The 17,005-nt window shown below is 62.3% G+C and overlaps 2 protein-coding genes across 4 annotated transcripts; both read left to right on the forward strand.

Annotated features, from left to right (window-relative positions):
* The first annotated feature begins 1,157 nt into the window (after positions 1-1,157).
* LOC138721758 (zinc finger protein 777-like) lies at positions 1,158-6,873 on the forward strand. Of its 3 annotated transcripts, none has more exons than XM_069859165.1 (6): positions 1,158-1,274; positions 1,903-2,053; positions 3,012-3,122; positions 3,361-3,894; positions 3,983-4,105; positions 5,552-6,873. In XM_069859165.1, exons 1-6 carry the CDS (start codon positions 1,188-1,190, stop codon positions 6,418-6,420), a joined length of 1,875 nt encoding a protein of 624 aa, XP_069715266.1. In that variant the 5' UTR covers positions 1,158-1,187; the 3' UTR covers positions 6,421-6,873. The 3 variants fall into 3 exon arrangements, with proteins under 3 accessions (XP_069715266.1, XP_069715267.1, XP_069715268.1); XM_069859166.1 differs by having other exon boundaries at positions 5,555-6,873; XM_069859167.1 differs by having other exon boundaries at positions 1,903-2,029; positions 5,552-6,872.
* A 2,301-nt stretch (positions 6,874-9,174) lies between these two features.
* Positions 9,175-16,960, forward strand: LOC138721764 (zinc finger protein 398-like). The gene is made up of 5 exons (XM_069859173.1): positions 9,175-9,243; positions 10,668-11,051; positions 12,571-12,697; positions 13,659-13,772; positions 14,773-16,960. Exons 1-5 carry the CDS (start codon positions 9,220-9,222, stop codon positions 15,825-15,827), a joined length of 1,704 nt encoding a protein of 567 aa, XP_069715274.1. The 5' UTR covers positions 9,175-9,219; the 3' UTR covers positions 15,828-16,960.
* Positions 16,961-17,005: the final 45 nt, after the last annotated feature.

Genomic DNA, 17,005 nt, shown 5'->3' on the forward strand with positions numbered 1-17,005 from the left:
CAATCCTCAGCCTCCTGCAGTCCTCAGCCTCCTGCAGTCCTCAGCCTCCTGCAGTCCTCAGCCTCCTGCAATCCTCAGCCTCCTGCAATCCTCAGCCTCCTGCAGTCCTCAGCCTCCTGCAATCCTCAGCCTCCTGCAATCCTCAGCCTCCTGCAGTCCTCAGCCTCCTGCAGTCCTCAGCCTCCTGCAATCCTCAGCCTCCTGCAGTCCTCAGCCTCCTGCAATCCTCAGCCTCCTGCAATCCTCAGCCTCCTGCAGTCCTCAGCCTCCTGCAGTCCTCAGCCTCCTGCAGTCCTCAGCCTCCTGCAGTCCTCAGCCTCCTGCAGTCCTCAGCCTCCTGCAATCCTCAGCCTCCTGCAGTCCTCAGCCTCCTGCAGTCCTCAGCCCTTTGATCCGGAGTCACTCCGCTGCCCTCAGCGCTCTGTCTCTCGATCCGGAGCGGCTCCCCCTGCACCCCCCGTCTCTCTCCTCCCCCAGCCCCGGCTCTGCTCCTCCTCCTGCCCCGCTCCGCCTGCTCCTCCGCTCCTCCTCCTGCCCCCGTGTCTCTCCTCCTCCTGCTCCGGTTCCTCCTCCTCCTCCCCCTGCCCTCAGCCCGGGGGCTGGATGCTCAGAGCCCCCCCCCCTTTCTCTGACCCCCCCGCCTTTCTCTGACCCCCCCCTTTCTCTGACCCCTCCCCTTTCTCTGACCACCCCCCCCTCTTTCTTGCAGGGATGGGCTGGATGCTCTGAGCCCCCTATTTCCAGCAGGCCTGCGTTGGGTGCTCTGACTCCCCCCTCCTTTCTCTGACCCCCCCTCCTTTCTCTGACCCCCCCCCCTTTCTCTGACCCCCCCCTTTCTCTGAGCTCCCCCTCCTTTCTCTGAGCCCCCCCTTCCTCTGACCCCCCCCTTTCTCTGACCCCCCCCTTTCTCTGACCCCCCTCCTTTCTCTGCCCCCCCCCTTTCTCTGACCCCCCCCTTTCTCTGAGCTCCCCCCCTTCTCTGACCCCCCCTTTCTCTGAGCCCCCCCCACTGTGCCCCTGCAGTTCCCCTCTCCGCCTGCAGGGGCCGCTGTTGGGGGGGCGGCGCTCTCGGGGCGGCGCTCTAGGCGTCTCCTCTGTGATTCTCGGGGGAGAGTGGGGGGGCCGCGGTGCCACTTCCGGTCAGCGCAGCTGGCGGGAGGAGGGCATCACTTCCGGTGGCCGCGGCCATGGCGGAGCTGAGCTCCATGAGCTCCCGCCTCGAGGCGCTGGAGCGGCGCTTGGCCACGGTGGAGGCGGCGCTGCGGGTCCCCGCGGTGCGGGACGGGCCCCGGGGGGGCGGGGGGAGCCTGGGGAGGGGGGGAGCGGTGGAAGGAGCGGTCGCTGAGCGGGGAAAAGGGGGCGATTTGGGGCCATTGGCGGGCTTGGGGGTCACTTGGGGGCGGCTTGTGGCGCTGAGGAGGGGATGGGGGGTCACTTAGGCCGTTGGAGGGGGATTTGAGGCCCTTGGGGAGCTGGGAGAGGGGCGGGGGGGGCTGAGAAGGTGCTGGGGGCCACTTAGGGGGTGTTGGGGGGCACTGGGGGAATTTGGAGCCATTGGGGACTGGGAGGGGGGCTTGGGGGTCACCTTGGGGCCATTGTGGGGCTTGGGGTCACTTGGAGGATGTTGGGGGGAGATTTGGGGGGTCACTTTGGGGTCCTTGTGGGGCTGAGAAGGGCCTGAGGGTCACTTAGGGGGTGTTGGGGAGAGATATGGGGCCACTGGGGAGCTGGGAGTGGGGCTTGGGAGTCAGTTGGGGGGAGGTGGGGTCACTGGGGGGCTTGGGGGTCCTTGTGGGGCTGAGAAGGGGCTGGAGGGGGTCCCAGGAGCTCCCGTAGGGGCTGGGGGGTCCCAGGAGGTCCCATAGGGGGTGTTGTCCCCTCCTGTAACCCCCACCCTTGCAGGTGCCCATCACCTTCGAGGACGTGGCGGTTCCCTTCAGCAGGGAGGAGTGGGCCCACCTGGATGACGAGGAGAAGGAGCTCTACCAGGCCGTGATGCAGGACAACTATGAGATGCTGGTGTCCCTCTGTAGGCTCCGTTCCCACCGGTTTGGTAGCCGCTACCTTCTCAGGGTTCCTTTGCGGTTTCTGGGCAGGAGCCCAGAGGGGATTCTGCTCCTCTGCTCCACTCTGGTGGGACCCCAGCTGGATCCTGGGTCCAGCTCTGGAATCCTCAGCAGAAGGAGGAGATGGAGCTGTTGGAACGGGGCCAGAGGAGGCTCCAAGGATGATGCGAGGGCTGGAGAACCTCCCGTCCGAGGACAGGCTGAGAGAGTTGGGCTTGTTCAGGAGAAGAGAAGGTTCCATGGAGACCTTAGAGCAGCTTCCAGAACCTGAAGGGGCTCCAGGAAAGCTGGGGAGGGGCTTTATCCAATGTTCTGGAGTGATAGGACAAGGGGATCAGCTTTAAATTAGAAGGGGGAAGATTTAGATGAGACATTAGGAAGAAATTCTTCATGATGAGGGTGGAAAGACCCAGGTTGCCCAGAGAAGTTGTGGCTGCCCCATCCCTGGAGGTGTTGAAGGCCACGTTGGATGGAGCTTGGAGCCCCTGATCCAGTGGGAGGTGTCCCTGCCCATGGCAGGGGTGGAACTGGCTGGGCTTTGAGGTCCCTTCCAACCCAAACCCTTCCCTGGTTCCATCAGTCTCTCTTGGCATCTCCAGCCCCAAAACGATCCCTGTCACCTCTGGCAGCGGCTGGAGCTCCGTGTCTTCTCCTTGTGGAGAACTCAACCTTGACCTGCGGAGAACACTGAGCTCCCTGGGCTTTGGACACCAAAATTTCCTCTTTTTGGCACCAATCTTGCCACGGGGACCTGGAATTCTCAGCCAGGAGAGGGTGCGGAGCAGATCCAGGGTGGCAGATCTGCAAAGCAAATTCCTTGGAGAACCAGGAGTGTCTGTGTCCGGCGCTGTCCCAGTTGGAGATGAGGTGGTTTTGGGGCTGGGATTAGCTCCTTGGTGACGCGCTTGGCGTGTCTTCTGATGTCTCTCTCTCGCTCTTGAACAGATTGTGCCCTTGCCAAGCCTAAACTTCTCTCTTGGATGGAAAGAGAAGAGTTGGATGAGCCCGTAGGATCAAGCCTGGAGAAAGCAGATGTGTCCTCAAGGCCAGACAAAGGTGCGTGACACCAGGTTTCTTCCGTGCTGGGATCTGGCTCGTGGCCGCTTACTGGGATAATTGTGGGAGCCGCAGGGCTTGAGGTGTCTCCGTGATGGACATTCTGTGGTGGGAGAGGACACGGGGATGGCCCGGAATGTTCTCTGCCTGCCGTGGAGATCCTGATGTCCTGCAGACCCCCCAAAGCCTCCTCTGAGCAGCCCAGTTGCCTGTAAAATCAAAATCTTCTCCTCCCCAGAGCTGAAGCAGGAAAGCTGGGTGGGCGATCATGGTCTTCTGGAAATGAAGTCATCAGAGTCTTCCAATGGGAACCTGGAGGAGACCCGGGGAGTGGAAGAGACCCGAAGCATGGAGGAGGCCCGAGGTGTGGAGGAGACTCGGGGCATGGAGGAAACTCCGGGCGTGGAGGAGACCCGAGGCGTGGAGGAGACCCGAGGCGTGGAGGAGACCCGAGGCGTGGAGGAGACCCGAGGCGTGGAGGAGGCCCCAGGCGTGGAGGAGGCCCCAGGCGTGGAGGAAGCCCAGGGTTTGGAGGAGACCCGAGGTGTGGAGGAGACCCAAGGCGTGGAGGAAGCCCAGGGTTTGGAGGAGGCCCGAGACGTGGAGGAAACCCAGGGTCTGGAGGGGACCCAGAGCGTGGAGGAGACCCGGGGCATGGAGGAGGCCCAAAGCATGGAGCAAGCCCAGGGCTTGGAGGAGACCCGGAGCGTGGAGGAGGCCCGAGGCGTGGAGGAGACCCAGGACATGGAGACCACAATGAGCTTCAATTCGCGTGAGTTGCTGCTTCGTCTGGTGAGGGATCCAGGTCCCCTCCTGGCTGTGTCCCACCTCCGCTGACCATCTCTCCCTTTCCTTCACAGCGCCGGTCCCTCCCGAGGCCTCGGCTGTCCCAGAGGATCTCAGCCCCCCGACACCGTCCCCATCCTGCCCTCTCGCCGCGTGCCGACACGAAGCGGTGAATCCGTCGCCTCCCCTCGCCGCAGGTAACGGGGCAGAGCTCCTCATCCCTCCTCGGTGGGGCCGGCAGCCTCGAGGAGCTCCAGAGTGCTCCAGGAGCAGTGGAAGATCTGCATGGAGCTCTTTCTGGACTTGGGGCTTTCGGGACAGGGTTTTAGATGATTCTGGTGGGCCAAGAAAGGGTTCTGATGGTCAAGCCAGGCTTGAAACCGTAAAGGATGAAGCATGGAACCAGCCCACCTGGTTGATTTGCTTTGAAGGACGTGCTGAGGGACGTGGTTTAGTGGCTGAAAGGAATGGTTGGACTCGATGATCCAAGAGATCTTTTCCAACCTGGTGATTCTATGACAACCCTGGTGTTTCTGTTAGATCCTCCAGTTCCACCTCATGATATTTGTCCTCTCAAACAGCCCCTGGGGTGTCTGCATGGATCATGGAATCTTTAAGATTCAGATCCTTAGGGACCAGAACAGGCTGGATCCATGAGCTGAGACCAACGGGATGAGGGTTAACGAGGCCTAACGGCGGGTCCTGCCCTTGGGGCACAAGAACCCTGGGCAGCTCCAGCCTAGGAGAAGGCTGGCTGGAAAGTGCCTGGAGGAGAAGGACCTGGGGGGGTTGGTTGAACAGGAGCCAGCAGGGGCCCAGGGGGCCAAGAAGGCCAAGGGCATCTTGGCTTGGAGCAGAGCCGGCGTGGCCAGCAGGGCCAGGGAAGGGATTGTCCCTCTGGATTTGGTGCTGGTGAGGCCACACCTCGAATCCTGGGGTCAGTTCTGGGCCCCTCACTCCAAGAAAGACCTTGAGCGGCTGGAGAACGTCTGGAGAAGGGAACGGAGCTGGGGAGGGGCTGGAGAACAAGGGTTAGGAGGAGCGGCTGAGCGAGCTGGGGGGGTTCAGCCTGGAGAAGAGGAGGCTGAGGGGAGACCTCATTGCTCTCTGCAACTCCCTGAGAGGAGGTTGTGGAGAGGAGGGAGCTGGGCTCTTCTCCCAAGGGACAGGGGACAGGACGAGAGGGAATGGCCTCAAGCTCCACCAGGGGAGGCTCAGGCTGGACAGCAGGATGAAATCTTTCCCGGAAAGGGTGATTGGTCCCTGTCGGAGGCTGCCCAGGGAGGGGGTTGAGTCCCCTTCCCTGGAGGGGTTTAAGGGCCGGGTGGCCGAGGTGCTGAGGGACACGGGTCAGTGATTGATGGGGATGGTTGGACTCAATGATCTGGTGGGTCTTTTCAACCTGGTGATTCTGTGATTCTATGTTCAGCCGCTGTTGGCCAACACCCCCAGGTCCTTCTCAGCCAGCAGCTTCCTGGAGCGTTGAGCCGTAATCCAGATGTGGAGCTGAAAGAGGAGAACGGGGCTGAGCTTGTTCTGGCTGCTGGGTGGGGAGGAGGTGGAGGTGGACAGCAAGGAGGCTTCTTTGCCTTCTCCTCAAAGCCACGTGCCAGAGTCATGTTTGGATCCTCTAACTCTTCCAGCAGATGCTGAGGTGGGGATCCCGATGGAGATCCCTGAGGAGGAGGTCGCTGCGGAGAACCCGGCAGCGCCTGAGATGCCCTTGAAGACCCCGAAAGAGGAGGAGGACCTGAAAGATTCGGGGAACGGTGGCCAGGATCCAGCAGGAGATGTTCCTGAAGAGCCCAGCAAGGAGGCGATGCCGGGTGCGTGCAGAACCACAACAGAGGCAGCAGAAGAACCCATGGAGACGTCCTGCGTGGGCCAGCGCAATTCCACCCGGGAGAAATTCTACTCCTGCCTGGTGTGCAGGAAGAACTTTCTGCTCAAGATCAACCTCCTGATCCACGAGCGGAACCACCGCAACCCCGTGCCCTACGTCTGCCCCCACTGCAAACGCAGCTTCATGTCCAAGAAGAAAATCCGGCGCCACCTCCGCGTGCGGGCGGTCAAGGGCTTCTGCCAACCGACGGAAGGGGAGGAATGTTCCAACTTGACATCGAGCCCTTCATCCCAAGCCCCCAACAAGGACTGCGGCCCCGTGTGGGAGCCCAACTCCAACCGCTACCCGTTGTCTTCGGAGAAAGTCATGTACACGTGCAACAAGTGCATGGAGAACTTCTCCAGCTTGAGCTTCCTCATCCTCCACCAGCGCCGGCACACAAACCACCACCCCATCCTGTGTCCCTGCTGCAACAGGACCTTCACTTGGGCTTCGGACTTTGTCCGGCACCACCAAACCTACACGGGCGAGCGGCCCTACCAGTGCGGCATCTGCCAGAAGACCTTCAAGCGCCACTACCACCTGGTGGTGCACCAGAAGATCCACATGCGGCAGGAGAGGACCTACCCCTGCGAGAACCAGCCGCCGGTGCCGGCAGAGCCCGTCTAACCGCGGGCGCCGAGGTGGAGAGCAGAAAGTGTAGCAGAAAAGGAGGAGGAGAAGCCAGGAATTGTCCTCCTAGGGGCAGGAGGACGCTCTTGGACCTCCTCTTGCGTCCTTCACCGAGGGCACTGGCGGGTTGGATGAAAGTTGGAGGGTAGGAAATGTTTCCAAGCTTCTCCTGTGGAGATAGAAGGCACCTGGACCTCCAGCTGGGTGGTGGATGGAGCGGGTGGGACACTGGGAGCGGGACTGGGTGCTGCTGGGGTGGAGGACTCGGAGAAGCGTTTGGTTTGGAAAGACCTTTGCGATCATGGAGTCCAACCGTCCCTGTCCACCACTAAACCACATCCCTGAGCACCACGTCTCCCTGTCTTCTAAACCTCTCCAGGGATGGAGACTCTCCCACCACCCTGAGAACCCTTTCCGTGAAGGGATTGTTCCCAATATCCATCCTGAACCTTCCCTGGTGCAACGTGAGGTGGTTTTCTCTGATCCCATCCCTTGTTCCTTGGGAGAAGAGACCAGCCACCTCACCACAACCTCCCTTCAGGCAGTTGTAGACAGGGATGAGGTCTCCCCTCAGCCTCCTCTTCTCCAGGTCCCTCAGCCATCTCTCCTAAGCCCTGTCCTCCAGCTCCATTCCCTTCTCCAGACACGCTCCAGCCCCTCAAGGTCCTTCTTGGAGTGAGGGACCCAAAACTGACCCCAGGGTTTGAGGTGAAACCATGGGGACGATCCCTTCCCTGCTCCTGCTGGCCACCCTGGGGCTGCTCCAAGCCAGGATGCTGGTGGCCTTCTTGGCCACCTGGGTCACTGCTGGATCACGTTCAGCTGGTGTCAACCAGCATCCCCAGGTCCTTTTCTGCTTTCCAGCCGCTCTTCCCCAAGCCTGGAGCTGCAGGAGGTTCTTGTGTCCCAGGTGCAGGACCCAGCACTTGGCCTGGTTGAACCTCATCTCGTTGGTCTCAACCCACGGATCCAGCCTGGCCAGGTCCCTCTTCCCTTTCTCAAGCCAAACACTGAGGGAAACGATCCAAGTCTTTAGTAAAGTCCAGGTCCACCCCATCCACAGCCTTTCCCTCATCCACCTCCTAGAAGGTCAGGGTGGTTGAGCAGGACCTGCCTTTCGTAAACCCCTGTTGACTGGGCCTGATCCCCTGGTTGACCTGCTCCATGACCTTCCTTGGAACCAAGGTTAGGTGTGACCAGCCTGGAGCTCCCCAGATCCTCTCTCCAGCCCTTCTTCCAAATGGGAATCACTGGAACCTCTCCAGTCCTCCAGGGCTGCTGGGAGATGGTGGGAAAGGGTTTGGGGAGCAGCTCCCACCAGCTCCCTCAGGCCTTTGGGTGGATCCCATCCGGTCCCGAAGACTTGGGGAATGTCCAGTTGGCTGAGTAGGTCTTGAATCATGGATTCTCTTGGATCATGGGAGCTTGGTTCTGCTCCTCGTCCGTGTAGTCTGACCCTACAGAGAAGAACCGACCCTCCTCCTGGTGGGATGGGGACACCAGGAATGCCCATCAGGTTCTCCTGGTGGGATGTGGGGATCCAAGAACGCTGGTGAGATCCTCCTAGTGGGATAGGGGGCACCAGGAATGCCCACGAGGTTCTCCTGGTGGGATGTGGGCATCCAAGAATGCTGGTGAGATCCTCCTAGGCCGGAGGAGCACCAGGGGGTCGCATGTCACTGGGGGCTGGTGGGCTGGAACACCAGGCAGGAGCCGTGGTCCTGGAATGAAGATGGGGATGGAGATAGGGCTGGGATTGGGACTGGAGATGGGGACAGGAAGGAGATGGGATGGGGATTGGGTCAGGGACAGGGCTGGGATTTGGGCTGGGGATGCAGATGAGGTGGGGATGGGATGAAGATGGGATGGGATTGGGGCTGGAATGGGGTGGGGTGAAGATAGGGATAGGAACTAAATGGGATGGGGATGGGGCTGGAGATGGAGGTGGGGATGGGAATGGGATTTGGGCTGGAGAAGGGAACAGAGATGGGATGGGGATGAAATTAGGGATGGGGATGGGATCAGGGCTGGAGATGGGAATGGGGCTGAGATGGAGATGGGGTGGAGATGAGGATGGGAATGGGATCAGGGCTGGAGATGGGAATGGGGCTGAGATGGGGATGGGATCAGGGCTGGAGATGGGAATGGGATTGGGGCTGAGATGGAGATGTGGATGGGATGGAGATGGGAATGGGGTTGAGATGGAGATGTGGATGGGATGGGGCTGGAGATGGGAATGGGGCTGAGATGGAGGTGGAGATGGGGCTGAGATGGAGGTGGAGATGGGGATGGGAATGGGATCAGGGCTGGAGATGGGAATGGGGCTGAGATGGGAATGAGGCTGAGGTGGAGATGAGGATGGGAATGGGGCTGAGATGGAGATGTGGATGGGATGGGGCTGGAGGTGGGAATGAGGCTGAGATGGAGATGGGGATGGGATTGGGGCTGGGATGGGGATGGAGGTGGAGATGGGGATGGGGCTAGAGATGGGAACAGAGATGGAGATGGGAATGGGGATGAAATTGGGGCTGGGATGGGGGTTGGGATGGAGATGAGGGTGGGACGGGGACGGGGATGGGGATGGGATTGGGGCTGGGGGTGGGGAAGGGGATGGGGCCGGGGATGAGGGTGGAGCCGGAGCTGGGGCCGGGCCCGTGCCCGCTGCGGCCGCCGTCGGTTCCGTTCCGGGTCGGTGTCCGGTCGGTTCCGTTCCGGGTCGGTGCCGGGGCTGTTCCGGGGCGGTTCCGGGGCGGGGCCGGGCCGGCAGGGGGCGCCGAGCAGGCGAGGAGACGCGACATGGCCCGGTGGGGGCCGGGGAGGGTACGGGGGGAACCGGGAACGGGGCGGGGAGGGGGGCGGAGGAGGGAGGAGGAAGAGGGAGGACGGGGTCGGGGGGACCGGGAACGGGTTTGAGGGGTCGGTGCGGGGAAAGGAGGAGGGGGAGGACGGGGAACGGAACGAAGGTGGGGGGGGCAGCGGGAATGGAGGCACAGAGCCGGGGGGGGAGGGAAACGGGAACGGGAATGGGGGGCGGGGCCATAGTTAAAGGCAAAGGGGGGGCCTGGACCTGTATTTGAGGGCAAACGTGGGGCCTGGGGCCACGGTGAGGGGCTGGGGGGGCTCTCGGAGCCGTAATTGAGGGCAAACGGGGGGTCCTGGAGCTATAATTAAGGGCAAAGGGGGGCTTGGCGCCATAATTAAAGGCAAAGGGGGGGCTTGGGCCTGTATTTGAGGGCAAATGTGGGGCCTGGGGCCGCAGTGAGGGGCTTGGGGGGCTCTCGGAGCCGTAATTAAAGGCAATGGGGGGGTCCTGGAGCTATAATTAAGGGCAAAGGGGGGCTTGGGGCCATAATTAAAGGCAAAGGGGGGTCCTGGAGCTATAATTAAGGGCAAAAGTGGGAGCATGGAGCCACAGTGAGGGGCTTGGGGGGCTCTCGGAGCCATAATTAAGGGCGAAGTAGGGCTCCTGGAGATATAATTAAGGGCAAAGTGGGGCTTGAAGCCATAATTAAAGGCAAAAGGGGGGTCCTGGAGCTATAATTAAGGGCAAAGGGGGGCTTGGAGCCATAATTAAAGGCAAAGGGGGGGTCCTGGAGCTATAATTAAGGGCAAAAGGGGGGCTTGGAGCCACGGTGAGGGGCAAAGGTGGGGTCTGAGGCCACGGTGAAGGGCAAAGGGGGGTTCCTGGAGCCACAGTGAGGGGCGAGGGGAGGTCCTAGAGCCATAATTAAGGGCAAAACTGGGGCTTGGAGTCACAGTGAGGGGCTTGCGGGACTCTTGGAGCCATAATTAAGGGCAAAAGGAGGGCTTGGAGTCATGATTAAGGGCAAAAGGGGGGGCTTGGAGCCACGGTGAGGGGCTTGGGGGGGTCTTGGAGCTATAATTAGGGGCAAAAGGGGGGCCTGGAGCCATGGTGAGGGGCAAATAGGGGGCTTGGAGCCATAATTAAGGGCAAAGCGGGGGTCCCGGAGCTTTAATTGAGGGCAAAAGTGAGTCTTGGAGTCACAGTGAGGGGTTCTGAGGCCACGGTGGGGGTGGGGGGTGCTCTCGGAGCCATAATTAAGGGCAAAAGGAGGGCTTAGAGCTATAATTAAGGGCAAGAGGGGGGCTTGGAGCCATGGTGAGGGGCAAAGGGGGGTTTGAGGCCACAGTGAGGGGCAAAGGGGAGGTTTGAGGCCACAGTGAGGGGCAAAGGAGGGTTCACGGAGCCCCCCAGTCCCCCCAGCCCTCTGTTTTCCCCCCAGGAGCCCGAGTGGGCGTCGGAATCGTGGCAGCCGCCCCCGGTGCCGCAGCCCCCCGAGGTGGAGAAGGCGCCGACGTCCTCGGTGCAGGAGATCTCGCTGTGGACGGTGGTGGCGGCCGTGCAGGCGGTGGAGAGGAAAGTGGAGTCCCAGGCCTTGAAGCTGTTGAGCCTGGAAGGACGAGCCGAGTCGGCCGAGAAGAAGGTGACGGGCTTGGAGAAAGCGGTGCGGGATTTCGGGAACCGGCTGGAGCGGAAATGGGCGGCGCTGGCGGCTCTGGTGCAGGAGAACACGCGCAGGTTGGAGCACGTCGAGAGGCAGCTCCAGCAACGCAGCTGCTGCTGGGCACCGCGGCCCGGCCCCGTGCCCGGCACCGACGAGCCCAAGGTAACGGGGACGGGGACCTACGGGGCAGGGACCGGCTCTGGGGGACGGGGAAGGGACCCATGGGGACAGGGATGAGCTCTGGGTGACAGGGATGGGACCCATGGGGATGGAGATGAGCCCTGGGTGATGGGGATGGGACCCTCAGGAACAGGGATGAGCTCTGGGTGACAGGGATGGGACCCATGGGGACAGGGATGAGCCCTCGGTGATGGGGATGGGACCCTCAGGAACAGGGATGAGCTCTGGGTGACAGGGATGGGACCCATGGGGATGGAGATGAGCCCTGGGTGATGGGGATGGGACCCTCAGGAACAGGGTTGAGCCCTGGGTGACAGGGATGGGACCCATGGGAACAGGGATGAGCTCTGGGTGACAAGGATGGGACACATAGTGATGGGGATGGCACCCATGGGGACAGGGACGAGCTCTGGATGACAGGGATGGGACCCACGGGGACAGGGACGAGATCCACAGTGACAAGGATGAGCTTTGGATGACAGGGATGAGACCTATGGGGACAGGGATGAGCCCCAGGTGACAGGGATGGGACCCATGGGGACAGGGACGAGCTCTGGGTGACAGGGATGGGACCCATGGGGACAGGGACAAGATCCACAGTGACAAGGATGAGCTTTGGATGACAGGGATGAGACCCATGGGGACAGGGATGAGCCCCAGGTGACAGGGATGGGACCTACGGGGACAGGGACAAGCTCTGGGTGACAGAGATGGGACCCATGGGGATAGAGATGAGCCCTGGGTGACAGGGAAGGGACTCCTGGGGACAAGGATGAGCCCTGGGTGACAGGGATGTGACCCATGTGGACAGGGACGAGATCCACAGTGACAAGCATGAGCTTTGGATGATGGGGATGAGACCCATAGGGACAGGGATGGGACCCATGGGGACAGGGATGAGATCCACAGTGACAAGGATGAGCTTTGGATGACAGGGATGAGTCCCGTGGGGACAGGGATGAGCCCCAGGTGACAGGGATGGGACCTACGGGGACAGGGATGAGCTCTGGGTGACAGGGATAGGATCCACGGTGATGGGGACGAGCTCTGGTGACAAGGATGGGACCCATGGGGACAGGGATGAGCTCTGGGCAGCAGGGACAAGCCCCAGGTGACAAAGAGGGACAAGTCCCAGACAACAGGGATGTCCCCGAGGTGATGGGAATGTCCCCGAGGTGATGGGAATGTCCCCGAGGTGACAAGGACAAGTCCCAGCTAATAGGGTTGAGCTGGGGACAATCCCAGATGGGGACGATCACCAGATAATGGAGATGAGTCCAAGGTGATGGGGATGAGCTGTGAGCGATGGGGACAATCCCCAGCTAACGAGGGTGCCCCCAAGGTGACAGGGACAAGCTCTAGGTTTAGGGATGGTGCCCAAAGGAATGGGGGTGACGTGGTTCCTTTCTGTGGAAGCTCCAGCGTTCCTGGGCGAGTGGTGGGGACGGGGAGGGCCAGGTGGGATGGGGAAGCCCCAAGGTGGTGTCTCCTGTGGTTCGAGGTGCCGGCGGCGTGCGAGGACGACGCGGCCAGCTTGCCGGAGCCAGAGCTGGGGAGCTCGGAGAGCCGGCAGAAGGAGCTCTACAGGATGGGAATGAAGGGCAACTACGAGCCTGTGGGCTCTCTTGGTGAGGATCAACCTCTGCTTCTGCCAGACCTTCGTCTGAGGGGATTAAGGCAGCGCCGAGCACAGAGCCAGGCTGGGGGAGGATGGACTGGGAGAACCCTGAGGAGAAGGACTCAGGGGGCTGCGGGGGAGAAGCTCCACAGGAGCTCAACATGAAACCCCCCATGTCCTGGGCTGCATCCAGAGCAGCGTGGGCAGCAGGGAGGGAGGGGATTGTCCCCTCTGCTCCTCTCGGGGAGACCTCAGCTGGAGGGTTGGGGCCAGCTCTGGAATCCTCAGCAGGAGAAGGAGATGGAGCTGTTGGAACGGGGCCAGAGGAGGCTCCAAGGATGATGCGAGGGCTGGAGAACCTCCCGTCCGAGGACAGGCTGGGAGAGTTGGGATGTTCAGGAGAAGAGAAAGCTCCGAGGAGACCTTAGAGCAGCTTCCAGGACTGAAAGGGGATCCAGGAAAGCTGGGGAGGGGCTCTAGATCAGGGAGGGCAGGGATGGGACAAGGGGGAATGGTTTTGAGCTGAAAAAAGGGAGATGGAGATGAGATCTTAGGAAGAAACGTTCTCCTGTGAGGGTGGGGAGGCCCTGGCCCAGGCTGCCCAGAGCAGTGGTGGCTGCTCCATCCCTGGAGGGGTTCAAGGCCAGGTTGGATGGAGCTTGGAGCCCCTGATCCTGTGGGAGGTGTCCCTGCCCATGGCAGGGGTGGGACTGGATGGGCTTTGAGGTCCCTTCCAACCCATTCCATGGTTCCATGATTTGCTGCAGGCCTTCCTAAATTTTAACCCTTATTATTCTTGGCTTAAATCGTGAAGGCTGATGAGCGTCCAGCAGTCTCTTCTTCCTGGGGGAGCTACAATCATTTGCTGGGTTCGGTGACACCATCCTGCTTGCTCTGCTGGTCCTGGGAGACTTTTATCGAGGCGAACTGATGCCGATCACCAGTTCACAGCTCGATTTCCATCTTTCCAGGTCACGGGGATTCCAGCTCCAAACCTGCTCTGCTTCCGCCGCCTGAGGACGGGGAGGATTCGGGTGTGAGGCCCCACGAGCTGCCGGAGACGGGAGCCGTCTTGGAGCATCTTGGTGAGTCCCAGCAGCCACCGAGGATGGAGACGGGCACGTGGTCTGTGCTGAGCGTCCTCTGTGCCGCTGCCACCCCCAGAGCCAGCAGCTTGGAGCTAGAGATCACAGAACGGTTTGGGTTGGAAGGGAGCTTCAAGATCATCCTGTTCCACCCCCTGTCACGGGCAGGGACACCTCCCACTGGATCAGGGGCTCCAAGGCCCAGCTCCTTGCACGGGGCCTGCGGGCACGGGAATTTCCTTACCAGGAATGAAATCCTGCCCTTGGGGCTCAACAACCCTGGGCAGCTCCAGCCTAGGAGAAGGCTGGCTGGAAAGGGCCTGGAGGAGAAGGACCTGGGGGGGTTGGTTGGACAGGAGCCAGCAGGGGCCCAGGGGGCCAAGAAGGCCAAGGGCATCTTGGCTTGGAGCAGAGCCGGCGTGGCCAGCAGGGCCAGGGAAGGGATTGTCCCTCTGGATTTGGTGCTGGTGAGGCCACACCTCAAATCCTGGGGTCCGTTCTGGGCCCCTCACTCCAAGAAAGACCTTGAGGGCCTGGAGAACGTCTGGAGAAGGGAACGGAGCTGGGGAGGGGCTGGAGAACAAGGGTTAGGAGGAGCGGCTGAGAGAGCTGGGGGGGTTCAGCCTGGAGAAGAGGAGGCTGAGGGGAGACCTCATTGCTCTCTGCAACTCCCTGAGAGGAGGTTGTGGAGAGGAGGGAGCTGGGCTCTTCTCCCAAGGGACAGGGGACAGGACGAGAGGGAATGGCCTCAAGCTCCACCAGGGGAGGCTCAGGATGAAATATTAGGAAAAAATCTTTCCTGGAAAGGGTGCTTGGTCCCTGTCGGAGGCTGCCCAGGGAGGGGGTTGAGTCCCCTTCCCTGGAGGGGTTTAAGGGCCGGGTGGCCGAGGTGCTGAGGGACACGGGTCAGTGATTGATGGGGATGGTTGGACTCCATGATCCGATGGGTCTTTTCCAATCTGGTGATTCTCTGATTCTCTGAATTGGTGTGTCTCACTAGGTGAGAAGATTGTGATCAAGACCGAAGATCAGCAGCCCCCGGAGGAAGGATCTGAAATCCTGGCTGTGCCGCAAGCGTCTTCGGTGCGGCTGGAAGAGGAGGTTCCCGTGAGCCAGGAGCAGGCGGTGCCGTGGGAGAGCCACGCGGCCTTGGAGGAGCAGAAGGCGGCGGGAGAAGGCTTGGTGGAATTCTGCAAGCACGTGGCTTCCCAGCCGGATTTCAAGCCCGTGGTGGTGCCGGTGGAAGCTCACCCGGCGCCGGGTTTGCCTTTCCCGGCCGAGCACGTGCTGGGCGTGGGGACCGACCAGGCGTTCGCGTTGCCTCAGGGGATGCCCTTGGGCGAAGACGCCGCCGCCGAGATGGTGCCGCCGCCGCCCGGCGCGGAGGATTTTCGCCCCTGCGCCGTGGGCCAAGAGCCCTGCGCCCTCCCGCTGGGCTGGAAGAGCGTGCGGCTGAAACGCAACCTCCTGGCGCGGCAGCAGAACCAGGCGCGGAAGAACAGCGGCTCCTTCATCTGCACGGCGTGCGGGAAGAGCCTGGCCCACCACGCCGCGCTGCTGCGGCACCAGCGCCTGCACACCGGCGAGCGCCCCTTCCAGTGCCCGGCCTGCGGGAAGAGCTTCAACGAGAAATCCAACCTCAACAAGCATTACCGCATCCACACCGGCGAGCGGCCCTACCGCTGCTCCGCCTGCGGCAAGGGCTTCATCCAGAAGCACCACCTGCAGAAGCACCAGCGCATCCACGGCGGGCAGCTGCGGGGAGGCTGGGCGGGCCGGCCGGCGCGGGCCAGCGCCGCCGGGGAGCGGCTCTACCGCTGCATCGAGTGCGCCGAGAGCTTCCCGCAGAAAGCCTCGCTGGAGGAGCACCAGCGCCGCCACACCCTGCAGCGACCCTTCCAGTGCAACGGCTGCAGCAAGAGCTTCCGGCACCGGCAGTCTCTGAACCATCACCAGAAGGTCCACGCGCTCGCCAGCTCCGCCGCCAGCTTGCCCAGCTACGACCGCGAGCCGGAGAGCAGCCCCTGCAAGGCCCTGGCCCACGAGAACCCCTAACGGCAGCACCGGGGAAGAGGGGGCGGCGTTGCTGCAGGCTGCTCCGCGGAGCTGCGGCGGCTTGCGACGCCGGGACGCGCCGCGCGGCTGCTCTTGCGCTGCCGTGGGGCTCGGGGCACCGCCACGGGGCTGTCGGCGACGCCGTGGGGCTCGTGGAACCACCACGGGGCTGTCGGCGACGCCGTGGGGCTCGTGGAACCACCACGGGGCTGTCGGCGACGCCGTGGAGCTCGTGGAACCACCACGGGGCTGTCGGCGACGCCGTGGGGCTCGTGGAACCACCACGGGGCTATCAGCGACACTGTGGGGCTCGTGGAACCACCACGGGGCTATCAGCGACACTGTGGGGCTCACGGAACCACCATGGAGCTTTCAGCAACACCGTGGACGTCATGGAATGACCATGGGGCTATCGGCAACACCGTGAGGCTTGTGGAACTGCTGTGGGGCTGTCGGCATCACCATGGGGCTCATGGAATCAGCACAGGGCTGTCGGCAACACCGTGAGGCTCTCCATAACGCCGTGGAGCTCTCTGTAACGCCGTGGGGCTCATGGAACCACCATGGGGCTGTCGGCAACGCCGTGGGGCTCGTGGAACCGCCACGGGGCTGTCGGCGACGCCGTGGGGCTCATGGAACCACCACGGGGCTGTCGGCGACGCCGTGGGGCTCGTGGCGCTGCCACAGGACTCTAGAGCACCGGGCTGCGCGGGCAGGGAAAGGACTGACCCCAGAGGCAGCGGAGAAGGTTCTGGAGCCGGAGCCGAGCCGGGCGGGGCCGCTGCCCCGTGGATTCAGCAGCCGCGTCGGGGGCGGCCGAGCGGGAAAGGTTGAACTCAGGGTTACAAAGTGCCGGGGCGCAGGGCGTTGGGGTGGCGGCAGCCGGGGCCTTGGACGAGCTGGGAAGAGACTCGGATAAAAGACGCGGCTGACGGGCTCTCCGTGTGCTCTCGGGGGGTCACGATGGGGGGCTGGCACCCTGGGGACGCGGAGCGATGCGGAGCTGCTCCCTGGGGATGCAGAGCAATACGGAGCGGCTCCCTAGCATTTGGAGCTGCTCCCTGAGGATACGGAGCTGCTCCCTGGGAATGTGGAGCAGTGTGGAGCTGCTCCCTGGGGATGCGGAGCGATGCGGGAAACTGGGGTGGGAGTGATGGGGGTGACTGGAAGGAACTGGG

Source organism: Phaenicophaeus curvirostris, chromosome 6 (assembly GCF_032191515.1).
Source record: "Phaenicophaeus curvirostris isolate KB17595 chromosome 6, BPBGC_Pcur_1.0, whole genome shotgun sequence".
Lineage (NCBI taxonomy): Eukaryota > Metazoa > Chordata > Aves > Cuculiformes > Cuculidae > Phaenicophaeus > Phaenicophaeus curvirostris.